Source organism: Indicator indicator, chromosome 4, assembly GCF_027791375.1.
Source record: "Indicator indicator isolate 239-I01 chromosome 4, UM_Iind_1.1, whole genome shotgun sequence".
Classification (NCBI taxonomy): domain Eukaryota; kingdom Metazoa; phylum Chordata; class Aves; order Piciformes; family Indicatoridae; genus Indicator; species Indicator indicator.
The window spans coordinates 47,141,068-47,157,006 of record NC_072013.1 but is presented as its reverse complement, the minus strand read 5'-3'; the positions used below and the strand labels follow the sequence as shown (position 1 = coordinate 47,157,006).

Sequence of the window (15,939 nt, the reverse complement as noted above, 5' to 3'; positions counted from 1 at the left end):
TCTAGAAATATCCTAATGGTTGCATTTCTTTAGCTTCTGAAGCAGAGTTAAGAGCCCAGGATTTCTTCCCTGGTTTTCTCAAAAAAACCCACACTACATGCTACCACCAATGCAATACAATTGCATCATTCTTCAGTCTGCAATGTGTAGTAAGTGTCAGCACAGAAAAATGCCTTCCTAGAAGAACAATTAACACTTAAAGCAGTCATCTTTTTTGGCTGGCTGAACAAATGACACGTTCACACAAGAATAATTCAGTCAACCATCTTAATAAGGATTTACTTTAAACAGAACCTTGTATGGGTACACCAGACTCAGTCTCATTAAGGAGTAAGTCGGATTTTTATACAGCATGAACCACTGGCAATCTAGAAGAGACCCACAAAAGAATGGAACAGAGAATCAAACACAATGTTTCAGACCCAAGCTCTATGTGCCTTTAATGCTTTCTTTTTCCTTTTTTTTTTTTTGAGTGAGTGTACACTATGACAGACATTTGCATTTATCATGTTTTTAACTTCTTTTCTAAGGAGGAACTCTCTGACTCTGCATCTTCCAACTCTGCTCTGTGCCTTTTCAGTCCCCCAAGAGGCTGAGTGCTGTCACTGCCCACAGGATGGAAGTTGGCAGCATCCTCCCTTGTGCTGACGCTGTAGCTGTTGGAGTCCACTTCAGATAGGCAGCAGTCTTTGTGCAAGGTCACACCCATCTGTACAAGGTTGCCATTATCAGCATTTGAGTGCACCTGTAGTCCTTGTGTCACAACCTCCTGCTCTCCAAAACTCTGTCCGTTGTTGAAGCATGAAGTGCGGAGATGCAAGTGGCCATTATTGTGGTTAACACAGGAGGTGTCAAGACTCCTCTCCTCACTGTCATCAGTCTGGTTTCTGGAGCAGTGACCTGACACGCTACAGATGGCAGCTGTGGAGAATGAAGGGACCAGGGAGTGATGGCTTGATGCTGGTTGACAGTTCTGGCTATTTTTCTGTTCCACTAGTCCTGCAGTCTGAATGCAGGGTTCTTCGGTACAACTATTTAGTCCTTTGCAGTTAGCTTTTCCATTGAGTTTTTTAGTCTCAAAAGGATGCTCTATACCACCAGTGCTAGTGCCTTCAGATGCATTTTCTTGACCCTCCATCCGCTGCTGATTGTCATGTTCATGAGCTTGGCCATTACTAGGATTTTCTATCAAGCTACATTCTTTTAAAGTTTCTTTGTTGTGGCTTTCCGTAGAAAGAGTTGGGGAATCTTGAAGAACTACTGCACTCGAGTTCCTACCATCTTCCTTATTTAGTGAGTGTGCTGTACTGTGCCTTCCGCTAGTTCCTGGTTTCCCTTCATCATTCTCTCCATCTCCTCTGGAGGATTCGCCATCTTTACTGGCTGAATATGATATATAGGAATAATGAAGCCATTTGTAAGCTTTGTAAATCTTTCTCTCCACTGATTCACTGTCTGAACAAGGGGACGTCCTTTCTTTGAGAACTTCTTTGCTGGCTGAACTCCTTTCTGGTGAAGAAGCTGGAGAAGAAGAAAGATCATCTACTTTGATCTGGGGATAATCATAGATGTCCTCACCTATGTATGGTGTCACATTCTCTGCGTTGGTGCTAGTCCTTTCCTCCTTTTGCACCTTCTGTCGGTGCCTCAGCGCATTGCGCTGCCTCACAGATGCACGGCGTTCATTCAATTCCTCTTCGTCTTCTGTACTGCTGCTGCTGCTGGAACTGCTGGAGTCATTCTCCTCAGGACTTGGAGACTGTGGCCGAGGGAAAAGGTCTGTATCTAGTTCTGCTTCACAGGTATTGTCATCAGAGTCAGATTCATTGGAAAGGGCCAGCAAACGTTTATCCTGATACTTTCTCAGTGCAGAGAGCCTCTGCTGACGAGAAGCCACGTCTTCTCTGGCTGAGGGGGATTCAGCTGATCTTAAGGCCCTTAAGTTATAGGCAGTTTCATCAGTCTCTTCAGCCACATGTGGTGGGGAGTGTTGCAAAGAGGCAGAGGACTCAGACTCGCTGTAGGCTGAGCGTTCACTTACTCCTGCATGGAGCTGGAGGATTGTGCTCTCACTGAGGTCGCTGTCTGAGTCAGAGCTCCAGCCCTCAATCTCCCGGCGCACCAGGGAGTCAAAAAAGGCCATCATCCGTGGATCTTCCTGTACTGACTGGTTGGCATAATCATGGGACAAACCACTACCACTGTTCAACACAAGACTGATGTACTCTTCATGAGTGTAGAGGCAACGTGAATCATCCTCAATTCTGCCATCCAGATCCCCTGTGCAGTCAGGCTGCTTGTAAGGACTCCAGATCTGTAACAAAAAAAAACAGAAAATATGAATTAATACACTATTATAAGCATCTGAAGTAGAACAGTGGTGCAAATACCCAGAAGAATAGTAAGCTACAGATTGCTTTTATTAATTTTTACCCCTTGGATCCATACCTACAAGTATCCCAGAGGTATGGGTCTTTTTCTCCCCTTTCACAAATGTATTTTTCCTGCATCTGCTTCACCCATCCAGAACTTAAAAACTCTCACACTGCGTATTACCCATCATTTCAATATTTCATTGTGTAATAATTTCTCCCAAATTGCAGAGCTCTATTTTTATGTAATAGGGGATGCTTACTCACTAATGTTAAGAATAGTTTGTTGCCTGCAATACGGTCTTAGCACTAATGAAGGCACTTGTTTCCCAGGAAACTGAAGTTGCTTGTGCCAGTGATGTACAATAACGTTTCCTCCAGCTGCCTAGTCAGTCACACCTGATCAGCAGGCAGGGAGCCAGATGTATGAATTGAAAAGCAGAACTGCACTACTCCCTTTAGGGAACAGCCATGAAGGAAAGAAAGCATCCAACATCCTCTCAAGATGCAGCAGCAGTTTTAGTTAGTGAGGAAAAGTGAAGGAGAAGAATTTTACTGAAAGCTACTCTTGAAGTGGAGAGAGGTAGTGAGGTGTAATGATTTCACCCACAGCAACAGCCTTGACTGTGCTGTCCATCTAGCCTTAATCTGTTTTCCTGGTGTGAAGGAGAAAAGGAAAAAAATTAAGCTCCAAAGATACTCCACCAATATCCCTAAGAAACTGGTAATTCATAGCAAACATGACAGTTAGATCTCCTCACCCTTCTCAGTTCTACTCACAGAACAAAAGGCAACAGGATTAAGGCACTCACTGGACAACTACTACCACTTTACTCTAGATCAGTGGTCAATGGTTGTGTGATGCACAACACTTACTCCAAGCAGAGCTGGTATGTAGCATACCCACAACACTGCCCTAATGTTCTGCTTCTGAAATATCTAATTTCAGTCCTGCTTTGGTTTTACCATGCTAACAAGTTCAGAGAAAAAACATCCTGCACCATTTTGGTATAGGCTTTGGCAAAGATATCTAATTCTTTTCCCAACAGAAACGAGCCAAGTTTTGTTCCAAGCAGACAAAAGCTCTAACAGAAAGGCCTGTTTTGCCTGTGTAAACGAGGTAATCAGCACTCACCTCACAGATGCACAGTTAACACGTGCAACACAACCTGACAACACCTGACAGTAACAGAAAAAAGGAGTACAAAAAGGGCTGTCTATTTCAGCAGAGATGCTTCAAAAAGCATCTTTGAACTGGTGTTGACCCCCCCGCATTTTAAAACAAAAAACTAGTTATGCCCATACCATGAGCATAATTGTAAGTAACTGTATTAGGTTATCTGATTAGGCAAAGGCACCTACAGCCACAGTAACACCAATCTGTCACCATAGAAACATGGGCAAACAGACTTTGCTATCTTTCATGTACTGATGATTTTTAAACAAATGGCACCTACAACAGCTGTCGTCAGTTCCACAGTATTCCATTTCCAATACAAAACAGTATTACTTTCTGGAAATCCTTATGTATTTCATCTTTTTTATCTTTTCTGGAACTGTTTTCTAACTGCACGTTTCTCCATGGCCCTCCTCTAAGCCCCATACACCAGAAGGAATGCCTTGTTTATTTCTCCAGCAACACAATTTTCCTGGCAGCATATCCCAACATCTCATACACTTAAATTGAGGGGAGAAGTGGCATTTGTCTAATTCCTTGCTGAAAATTATAATTTTAGTTCCCAGCTGTTCTTTGTCACGCAATTTTACTGAGGCTCAGGTTTCTAAAATGGAAGGCAATGAGAAATTCATCTGGGCTGCTGTGTTCAAAACACTGTCTGGAGTCAAGGCTTTTTGTATCCATTATTACTGTGTTGAATTTTATTTTAGGTTTATGAAATCTCCTCACTTGACTGTTCACATTTCCCTATACCCATCTTATCCACTGTATTTTCAGTCCTAGCAGAAATCAAACCCTAAACCACTGAGTTACTGAATTATTTTGCAGGTGCTTTACAACAAAATAAGACTAAAGCAAAAAGCCCATAGCCACAAAGGCCAAAGGCATTCTTCTGAGTACTATTCACTTCAGCAGGGCTAGGCCTGAGATGACTTTGTATCTCATTTTCAATCAGCATTAAAATAGCAAGTGTGCTGGCAGAAGCCCATGGAATTATTGAATAGCTTGTCTGTGTCACGTCTTGATGCTGGTGCTATCAGTTCCTCACTTCTAAGGAGTACTAAATTTAGGCCAGCGAGTCTAAAAATTAAGGGCTCAGACAAATAACTACTTGCATCCACATTTTAAATTCACCACAGAGTTTCTACAATTGAGGGAATGGAATACCAGCCAACCACAGTAAAGCTATCTTTTGTGATTTAATTCCAGAAAGATTTTTAGAAGACACTTGAAAGAACAGTAAAAGGAAGGCTACTTTTTAATGAACTGACTTAAACAAAACTCAGAGCAAGAAAACTTAAATAAAAAAGACCCACAAACAAACCAACCAACCCACAAAACAAACAACTAACTACAGTTTTATTTCTGGCTCTTGTAATCTCAGCTTCTTTGAGGAAGCACATCAAGCATTTATATGGGGGAAAGACAGCCAGCCATACAAGGGAAGACCTTCTATTCCCAGATGGCTATAACAGAGTGAGAGCCCCTTAGAACTGTTGGTGGTGTTCTTCCTGTTTTGCCTTTCTGTGACTGGCAGTCACTAGCCACCCCTCTACCAGCAGATGCAGCTGGAATGAAGAAGAAACCACTGTGTTATGGTCACCTGCAAACTGTCATTCACTAAGACAGTACCTTTGAAGAACGAAGTCAGGCAGGTAAGACAAGATTTAAACTGATCCCCAAACAAGGCATGTTACGAGCTGAGACAAAATGACATACAACAAAAGGGTAAGAAGTTCTGGCTCACTAATAAACTTAATACATTATTAAACACCTTTCCCTTGATTTGTTTCTAGCTTGTAATGTTTGGAGGAATTCACTTCCACTGCACATATTGCAACACAACAGGTGTTCTCTTCTAAGGAAGCATTCAAGTAGAGGTGTCTTTGAAAGAGTTACACAACCTGCAACTAGAGCCTTAATCAAACGAACCTTTTAATCATGAGGCAAAAAACCCAACCCACCAAAACCCTAGCAAGAAGTACACAAAAGCATCACAGGGGATGTTTATAACAGTGCTAATCCAACAGTGTAAACACACTCATGCAAGAAGGATTCCTAGGGTCAGCAGATCTAAAATCCAAAAGGGAGAATTCAGGCTGCATGAATCAAGTTCTCAAAGCAAAAAAAAAAAAAAAAAAAAAGCCCCTGGCAAAACTTGTGAAATAGTGGCAGTTTGACTGCCTAGAACTGTAAAACCCAGTGAGCTGCTAAGACTATTCAGCGCACTTTTTTCCAAAGCCTGTTGTTGACAGGTTTGTGATCAAACCTATTAGAGGGACACAGATGAAGAAAAAAAAAAAAACAGAAAGGCAAACTAAAGTACAAGTGGAAGATAGAAGAGAAGGAAAGCTGAACTAGAATCACAACCACCCAAATGCTGAAGGTAGCTGACATGCACGTGATACCAGCTGGGCAGTCCCAGAGTTTTGGTCCATAAGTTGCAGACCACTGAAACGCACCTTTGAAAGACAAGTTAATTCAGTCAACTTATAGCTGATTAAGCAATGCTCAAACAACCTTATTTATATCCATACGCAGGTAAGACTTTTATGAAGTTATTCAACAAACAGAAGCAGCAGTTGTCATTATCCTACTTTAAAATGATATTGTTCTGATTTCTTTCATCTTGTTAATAGACCCAAATTACAGCAGAATTTCTGTAACAGCATGCTGCAAAGTGCATTAGAGTAGCATAATTCTCCACCTCCTCACCCTTAACCTCTGCTAATAGAAATTACAAAAAAAGTTTCTGCCTTGCTCCCACATTGGCTGTCTTTCCTCACGGAAAAAAATTGGTTAGGTTTTAAAACTTTCATCTCTTTACAATCCACATAAAAAGACACAAAATTTCTAAAACCACTGTACGTTGTTAGAGAATTCTGAAAAGATATACTGTGAAAGTATTAAGAGTCATGCTTCCTCTGGATGCCATAGAAAGGTCTGCTGAACTGAATCAATACAGAAGTCTGTATAAAAATTATAGAAGGGCTCCTGAGGCAGTGTTTGAGACAAATTCAGATCAGTCAGACTAGGCTAAGGCTTAACAATACTCTTAGAGAGATTTTTATTAAATTTTAGCCTAAGGTACCAGAAGTTTTAAGAGATCACATTACAGCTGTGACCAATCTCTCCCAAGAAAGACTGTTTGCAAGACACTTCAGTTACAAATGGCATTAAACTGGGGGGAAAAAAAAAATTCCTTTTTCAAGGTACAAATCCAGGGAATTCTGATCTTATCTCTCATTTCTAAAACCTTTAAAATTAAAATGCTCCATTAAAAATTTGCATCAGTTTGGTCACCAAGTGAGATACATTCCACTTTATAAACGATTAAGATGAGAAGACAGGATAGGTGTGGAAAAGAATGATGTTAAAAGAAAGCTGTATTATGAAATACCAAAAGAACACATTTTCTGACCATTAATCTTACCTTTATAATCTTTTCAACGCCAGAAGAACAGATCATGTAAGTGTGAGGATTAAACCGGACTTGGTTTACAATTGACCGATGACCTTTCAATACCATAAAAGCACCATTGACGACCCTGCCAATGCCACCTAGGGGAAAGACAAGCACACACTGACATGAATAATTAAATCTTCACTGCTTTCATTCATAATCATTTGAAGTTCTGTTATATTTGACAACGCCATTTTGCAACATTTTAAGACCTGTGTTGGCTGCAGAATTCCAATTTTCTGAGCAATGCCCCTGTGAACAGCTTCAAGTCTGATGGAAAGCATCCTTCCTACAAAACAGGACTTGGGAGGCCAGGTCCAGCTCAACTATCTCAATAAGCAGTGAAGGTTTTTGACCTAATACGACAAGCATGCAAGTAAGAACAACACACACAATGAAACCACCAGTAAAACCAAACCATAGTGCTTAAGGCACCACATTACTCACAGTTCATAAATTTGAAGCAGAGACAAATAAAGAGGTTGAATTTTTTAATAGTTATACTCTTAAAATTTACTTCTTAAAAATCAGCAATTCATTACTGTAATAGCTGACTCTAGTCTGATGTGTAGGAATCTAAAGGAGGTAATCTTCAATGCTACTAACCTGAGTTATAGCTTTTCCTAGACCAGGATCTAAACAACTCTTCAAATCAAGCTCAGAGAGGGACCTGAAAGAACATCTGACCAGGGGGTTATATCATTCTTTGTCATGAGGAAGGGCATTAACTGAATTGGAATGCTTTTGTTCTAATGGTAAATCTCAAAGCAGAACTAAACAATTCTTCTGCTTACTCATTGACTGTTACTAGGTCTATAGATCAAACCAAGAAACTGCCATATCGTGATTTTTTTTATATATTCATAAATTCACATAAAGTTGTTAGAAGGCACATCTATGTATTTGAATAAACAAATGACCATCAACCTGCTATGATTACCATCTTCAGTGAAAGAAACCAACTTGTACAAGAAGGGAAGTTAAAACTGAAAACCACTAAAGAGGAGGTCATAAGCACACCTTAAAGAAAGTTAAAAATTTAATTAGCTTTGTTGCTCTTAACACTAAACAAGTAAACTTTATGTTCTTCTTGCTGAAGAAGTTTGCTATTCTCCTTTAACCTCAGCAGGAGCTCTTTCAGCTGAAATAGCTTCTAGTTTAAGCCCTAAGCTGAATTTTGAATAAGTTGTCTTCTAAAACAAAAGTTTTCCTGCAATGCACATTTCCTAAAGAAAAACTTGCATTAACACTGCAGGGTAGCAAGACAGAAGAGTCAAGAAAAAGAAAACAAAACTAAGGCATTCCTAGATCACCTTCTATTTGTTAGATTAGACAAATGATAAAAAAAACCAACCTTGTGTTCAGCCCCTCTCCTAGAAAAAGTAGTCTATTCCTTCCACTCATTGTAACTGCATTCTGAAGACCAGATTGATGTGCACATGGTGGATGAACCACAATAACAATTTAGAAATGAGGGGTCATCCAAATCCTAAAAAATCACAGTCAGATCTTTTTTACTGCTCCTGAGAAGTGTTCTGTTTGCACAAATCATTATTTGCAAACCAGACTGCAGTCTCATGGCACTCTGGCACAGAAAGCATGTATGGCTGAAGAAGGGACAAGAGATGACAAGTAATTCCAAGGACCGAAACATGTGGCCACTTTAAACAATTTATATATTGAACAACGCTTCATTTGAAATAAAGACAACTTGAAAGGGAGATTATCACTCCAGTTGACTTCTAACTACGTTCATCAAAAGCTACCTGGAACAGTTCTCTTTTTTTTGGGTACATCTGTATCTTCTGTGAAGGCTCAGAGATAAGTTCTGCCTTCAGCCACCAGAGCAAGATTTCATCAGTGTTAAGCAAAGGCGACTGATTGAAGAGCAAGCTCATTAAACACCAAAGGGGGCTTTTTATGAGATTCCTCACATCCTTTCATACTGTTCACCCTACCAGACAATCATGACCACATTTATGGCTGATGGCAAGTTGCCCTACTCCCACAGCATTCCTTCCAGCCAAATCACAGTTGTCAATCCAATGGCATCTATCAAGCCAACAGTAGATTGTTACATCAAGTCCAGTTCTCACCACATTTATCTTAGCCTAGCAGACAAGTGTTCCAGGAAAGATGGCCTCAGGAACAAACATTTCTTTTGCTTAGGAAAGGTTTCCAAGTCTAAAAGAAATTTTAACGATTCATAGACTCTAGCTGCCCGAGTTCAGAACAAAACAAGAAATAAACCTCACAAAACGTTTACAAAAGAGTCAGAAGTTAGAGGCAATGAGAAAAGGAAGAACTACAATGGAGATGAACTACAAACATAGGGCACTGATATCTTGGGCTGCATTTCCAAGTCAGTCATTGACCTTTTGTGGCCATCTACAGTGTGAATTGGCCCATGGTTACTTTCCTAGTGAAACTGCAAAACCAATTATCTAACGCCAGAACTGTCTTCTGGCATTAAACCTGAAACGTTTATCAAGACACTAAGAGCACTGGATGAAAAGTGTACAACTATAACACAGCTCTCCCTAAACTGTAGTCAAATTCTGGCAGTGTCTGAAGCCCAGAAAGCCAATGGCATCCTGAGCAGCATCAAAAGAAGCACAGCCATTAGGGTCAAGGGAGGGGCTTCTGCCTTGCTACTCTGCTCTGGTGAGACCCCACCTGGAGTACTGTGTCCAGCTTTGGAGTCCTCAGCTCAAGAAAGACATGGCCTGTTAAAAGTGGGTCCAGAGAAGGCCCATGAAGATGACCAGAGGGCTGGAGCATCTCTCCTATGAGGACAGGCAGAGAGGATTTAGGTTCTTCACCCTGGAGAAGACAGACAAGGCTCAGGGAAGACCTTATGGCAGCCCTTAAAAAAAAAAAAAGGGGGGGGCTTATAAGAGACAAGAGAGAGACTTTACCTGTGCCTTGGTGAAGTGGCAACAGTTTTAATCTGAAATAGTGCAGATTTACACTGGATGTAAGAAATTTCTTACAATAAGGGTGGTGATACACTGGAAAAGGTTGCCCAGAGAAGTTGTAGATGTCCCCTCCTTGCAGGTGTTCAAGGGCAGGCTGGACAGGACTTTGAGCAACCTGATCTAGTGAAATATATCCCTGCCCTTGGGAGGAAGATTGGACTAGGGGATCTGCAAAATCCACTTCCAACCCAAACTATTCTGTGAAGGAACTTCAAAGCTTCCTGCTTTAATATTCAAGTTCCCAAGATTCTTTTTTATCTGTTAATAGGAAAATTGGAGGAAATGCTGTACTAGAACATACTTCATTTCTCTTAGAGTGAAGGTGAGCTTCCTTAAAAAGCCTCTTAAAACAACTAACAAGCAAAGTCCCCTTGGAGCAGATTACTGCAATCACAAATCTTAGCAGTCAGCCTTTTCCAGTAGTACAAGAAGTTTTAATCATAGAATCAGTCAGGGTTGGAAGGGACCACAAGGATCATCCAGTTCCAATCCCCCTGCCATGGGCAGGGACACCTCACACTACATCAGGCTGGCCAGAGCCTCATCCAGCCTGGCCTTAAACACCTCCAGGAATGGGGCCTCAACCACCTCCCTGGACAATCCATTCCAGGCTCTCACCACTCTCATGGGGAAGAACTTTTTCCTCACCTCCAGCCTGAATCTCCCCACTTCCAGCTTTATTCCATTCCCCCTAGTCCTGTCACTACCTGATAGCCTAAAAAGTCCCTCCCCAGCTTTCTTGTAGGCCCCCTTCAGGTACTGGAAGGCCACAAGAAGGTCACCTCAGAGCCTTCTCTTCTCCAGACTGAACAGCCCCAACTCTTTCAGTCTGTCCTCACAGGAGAGGTGCTCCAGCCCTCTGATCATCCAACCATTTAAATTAAATCCAACAATTCAAACAAACAAACAAAAAAAGTATTTACTCCAGCAACACTCTGATATATAAGTGTCCCAAAAGCTGGTTTTTGGATGACCCCTTGCCTGATGCAATTTTAGTCTACCAACTCCTATGTGCTTAAGTGACATCTCTAAGCATGTAATTAACACAATGCCTTCTACATCCTTATTCTGACAGCGGTCCCTTCATTTTATAGCAGCCCAGCAAAGCTGCTATCATGTTACAGGAGTATCTGCCTGGCAGATGTCTGTGTCCAGACCTGTCTGGAATCCCCCTGGTCTCTCAGCAGAGGCTTAGCTGAAACCATACAACTTCTAGCCATCTCACAGTGTGAGTTAAGTTTGCTCATGTCTGCTAGCCAAAAAAAAAAAAAAAAAAGGCATCTGTACATTAAGTGGAGATTGGCCATAAACTGCTCAAATTCCTGAGGCCATCTTCCTTTTTCCCATGCAATAATTTCTATTTCTTTTTGCTGTTTTCACTTGAACTGGTTATTTTCATTTGTATTGTTTAAGCTTTATTGATCTCTGCTATCTCAACAGCACTCAAATCTTGCTTTTGAGGTTTGGGGCTGCTGTAAAGGATGAAGGTGTTGCTTGCTTTTGAATTTAGTGGTATGTGCAGGTCCTGCAATTGCTTTGGCATGGTAGCTTTTCTATTCTTGATAGTTAGTATATGTATTATCAGTCTTTATAAAGAAGCCATCGGCTTATATGTATGTTACTAGTAAAATAAAAGTTGAAGTCTTCAGAAGCTGATTTTATAAGGTTTCCAACTTTCTTACCTCAAACTACTGCAGGGAAGGGATGGAGATATACAAAGTGGTTTTGCAATACTTTCCAAAAATCGTTATGTTTAAAGAGTAGCGGTTTTGTGTTCTAGTTTTACTGGTCAATGTTTTTTAGGACTGCTTTTATTTGATACACAAAGTGAAATGTCAAGAAAAATCTATCTTCCTCTAGACCCTGCAAGTAAGTGCTCCAAAGAGAAGCAACAATCAGTCTCAAAAAAATAAATAATATCTTATTACAGCATCTTACTAGAAGAAATAACTTATAAAAGGCTAAATCCAAAGTGTATGTTTTAAAAACATATTTCCCCTACACAGGTTTGAAAAAAATCATGATGACCACACAAAATCTATCTCCAGGCTCTGATACAAACAGGGGAAAGCAATAATACAATGCTTTGAAGCAGGAGATAGATGTCTACTAAGCTGCCAAAGTGATTACTTGATTTGCTTTATTATTTTACGGTTTAAATACCATGTTAATTAATTCCTTGTTAATTATGCAGCTTTGAAAATATTTATGCAAATGAGTTGACATTTCACATGTTGAGAACATGCTGGACGGTACATACTGACACATTTTAAAAGAACACTAGTAAATCATCATGAGAGAGGGTGAGATACTTGGACAGCAATCTGACTTCCCATGCACAATTTCCTTAACATAGCAGTTTAAAAAAAAAAAAACAAACCACCAAAACCAACCAAACAAAACCACCAGAAAACAACAGAAGAATGAATTATTTGAAGGATAAGGAAAAAAGGGAAGTGACAGATTATTAAGGAAAACGCCCTAGTGCAGAAATCCTGCAAGAATGCAGAACAGTCCCTAAACAAACAAAAAAACATGAAGAAAAACAAACACCAAACCGCCAAAGCACCAGAGGACTTGCTGGGATAAGGAACAATCCTCTACTGGCTCTGTAATAGAGGAATTAAATTACCTCATTAAGAAGAAGTCCTTTCTATCTAGGACGCTGTAAAAGAAGTCCCATTTGTTGTTCATATAAGGTAGAAAGACGTTCCACAGACTAAAGCATAACTTCATGCAAGCCTTGTGAATTACTCAAAGTGCTGAAAACTCCTGAGAAGAACCAGATATTTGTAACTGCTGCCAGTGTGCCACAGCATACCATTCCACTGTAGAACTTGGCACTACAGTAGAAAGCTCATTTAAAATTAATTTATTTTTCATTACTAATAATCCAGGACACATTTAGACCATAGGCCGCTGCCCTTCATTTGAATCCTATGAGGTCATGATGCATGAACAGAAGAGGGATACCATAGTTTGGAAAGCAAATGCACAGCACAATGCAAGCAAACATACGCAGCGTATAGGACCCCTCTGCCTTCAGGGCAGCCGATTGCGTTTAGACTCTGTAAAAAGTGTCTCTCAGGTCACTTGCACACCTGTATGTGCTTTGTACAATGCATGCCAGCAGATGGCTTTGCTCCTCAGAGACCTATCTACAGAGAAGCTACATTTAAACACAAGCACTCTTGTCTTGCAAGCACAGGGTCCTGCAGCATCGCTGTTAGTCAAGTCAGGAATTGGACTCCAGCTCTGGCAGCAGCAAGAACAACTTTGAGGTTTCTCAACAGCACAGGCAAAACTGACTTAGTTCACATCAAATACGGAGTGAGAACAGCAAGGGTTAGCCCAGATCCTTTCTCCTCCTGGTATGACAAGAGAAGACACTTTGGAGGAGGCACCAGGGAACTCTGGCTTAGTACTTCTGCTATTACAAGAGAAAGCAAAAGAGAGTGTAAGGAGCATCTCCCTGAAAGAAAGCAGCTGCAGCTCCATCTGTGGACTGCTTCCTTTGTCTCCTTCAAACCCAGCCTCCAACTCCCAGGCCAACTGAAAGGATCAGCATGGTCCTTTAGCCCAAGCACAGAGAGCAGCAGGCTGGTGTGAGCACCTGCCTCAGGCAACCAGGTCTTCCAAAGCAATCACCCACTTTGCCTAGCCTACACCTAAAACCAGCCCTGTGGTGGTCTTGTACCTCTGCAGAGGTTCCAAAGTCTAGAGGAAAATTTTCATATTTAAACAACTAGAGTATGCAAAAAGCTGTAGTGGCTATTTTTACATGCATATTATCTTCTTTCTTTTGTTGCTGCTAAATACCTGTCACATCTATCTATGTCTTATCTGTATGTGTCGGTGTGAGCTGAAATTCCCCCCCCCACCAACAATAACCAGGCTAGCTCAGTCTGGAAGCAAATGAAAAGCTGTATTTACAAGCAGAGTCTAAAATCTACAATGAAATGCAATGAATATGTACAAATATACAAAATTCACAACATTCACAAATATATACAATCAACAGAAAAGCACAATCGATCTCCCTTTGCTTCCCCCCAAGGGGACCCTCCCAAAGGGGCCTCTCTCTCCCAGGAGCTTCCCCCCCAGACCCCCCTGGACAGAGAAGCAGAGTTAGTTAAGCAGAAAGTTGTTAACTTAGCTGCCAAGGTCAGTACGTGTTATCTTCAGCCAGAAGAGAAGAAGAAACAGCAGCCAGACAGCCCAGCAACTGCCCCCACTGCCGAACGCAGAATGTGCAGAATGCCTACTTTGTTTTGGGTAATAGTTCTTAAACATTTCTATCTATCCAATGGAAGTGTTTAGAACAATCGTTATTTTGCTTTCTTACACCCAATAGTGACTTATTTACATTCTTTCACTTTCTCTGTTCTGAACTTTGCAAGGAAAAATTAAAAAGACAGTTTCAAACCATCACACTGTACCAACCTTCCCACCCCTGCTATCACCAGTAGAGCTGAACAGTAGTAAAGCTAAACCAAAACTACTACAGAAGCAAAGTTGGAGACACCATTTCCACTTTGTTCTCTCTCATGGTCTGAGATTCAGTGTGTTTAATAGTATAGGTTGCAATAGGTTTTATACAACATTATTGGAACCATGCAGATTACCACCAACAACCCTTTCTGAACACAAAAGGAAACAAATCATGTTAAATTATCCCACAACCAAAAGCTGGGTTGCCAGTTGGCGTTGCTTGTTTGTTTTTAACTAGAGGTATGAAAACTGCTTGCCAGTGAATTTATATTGTACTGGTAGCTGCAAACACGTTCAGTATAACAGAAGTAGGAGCTTTGGTATAACCAGTTGACTAGCTGCTGGTGACTAAGGCTTCTCCAACCCCTTCCAGTGCTCAGTGTTATCTTCAGCTTCCTAGCACTGAATTAGAAAGTAAACATGCTAAGACTGGTGAAAGAAACACTGAAGGATACTGAATCTTCTTTCACCTAGCTACAGCACTAAAGAGCACCAAACGCTGCCTTGTTTTTCTGATAGATGCCATCTAGCCAGGACATTTCCATAGGTTCCTGGTATTGTAACCCACATGATAGAGAAACCACTCTAAACTCCACTGACTACAAGAACTTCTTTTACGCTGCCCCACCACTTACTTCTTGTGATAGTCAAAATACTGTTCCATGGTCAGCACTGACCTGAAGGGATAAATTGCAGTCTCACAAGGAAAGCAGTTTAGATTAGAATCATAGAATCAGTCAGGGTTGGAAGGGACCACAAGGATCATCTAGTTCCAACCCCCCTGCCATGGGCAGGGACACCTCACACTACATCAGGCTGGCCAGAGCCTCATCCAGCCTGGCCTTAAACACCTCCAGGGATGGGGCCTCAACCACCTCCCTGGGAAAGCCATTCCAGGCTCTCACCACTCTCATGGGGAAGAACTTCTTCACATCCAGCCTGAATCTCCCCACTTCCAGCTATATTCCATTCCCCCTAGTCCTATCACTACCTGATAGCCTAAAAAGTCCCTCCCCAGCTTTCTTGTAGCCCCCTTCAGATACTGGAAGGCCACAAGAAGGTCACCTCAGAGCCTTCTCTTCTCCAGACTGAACAGCCCCAACTCCTTCAGTCTGTCCTCACAGGAGAGGTGCTCCAGCCCTCTGATCATCCTGGTGGCCCTTCTCTGGACACCTTCCAGCATGTCCACATCCCTCTTGTAATAGGGGCTCCAGAACTGGACACAGTACTCCAGGTGGGGTCTCAACGGAGCGGAGCAGAGGGGGAGAATCACCTCCCTGGCCCTGCTGGCTGTGCTTCTCCTGATGCAGCCCAGGCTCTGGTTGGCTTTCTGGGCTGCAAGTGCGCATTGACAGCTCAGGTTGAGCTTCTCATCCACCAGCACCCCCAAGTCCCTCTCCTCAGGGCTGCTTTCCAGCCAGTCCCTGCCCAGCCTGGATTTATGCTTGGGATTGCCTC

At 41.6% G+C, this 15,939-nt stretch overlaps 1 protein-coding gene across 2 annotated transcripts in view; it reads right to left on the bottom strand.

Annotated features, from left to right (window-relative positions):
* Positions 1–300: 300 nt before the first annotated feature.
* Positions 301–15,939, bottom strand: part of DCAF5 (DDB1 and CUL4 associated factor 5) — a 69,877-nt gene continuing 54,238 nt past the window's right edge. Inside the window, exons 8-10 of one of the 2 annotated variants that reach the window (XM_054400075.1) lie at positions 6,983–7,110; positions 1,015–2,314; positions 301–960 (exon numbers count right to left, since the gene is read on the bottom strand). In XM_054400075.1, coding sequence (XP_054256050.1) covers positions 506–960; positions 1,015–2,314; positions 6,983–7,110 — 1,883 coding nt within the window. In that variant the 3' untranslated portion in view covers positions 301–505. Of the gene's footprint in view, positions 2,315–6,982; positions 7,111–15,939 lie in introns of both variants that reach the window. The other variant, XM_054400073.1, reaches the window with a different exon arrangement.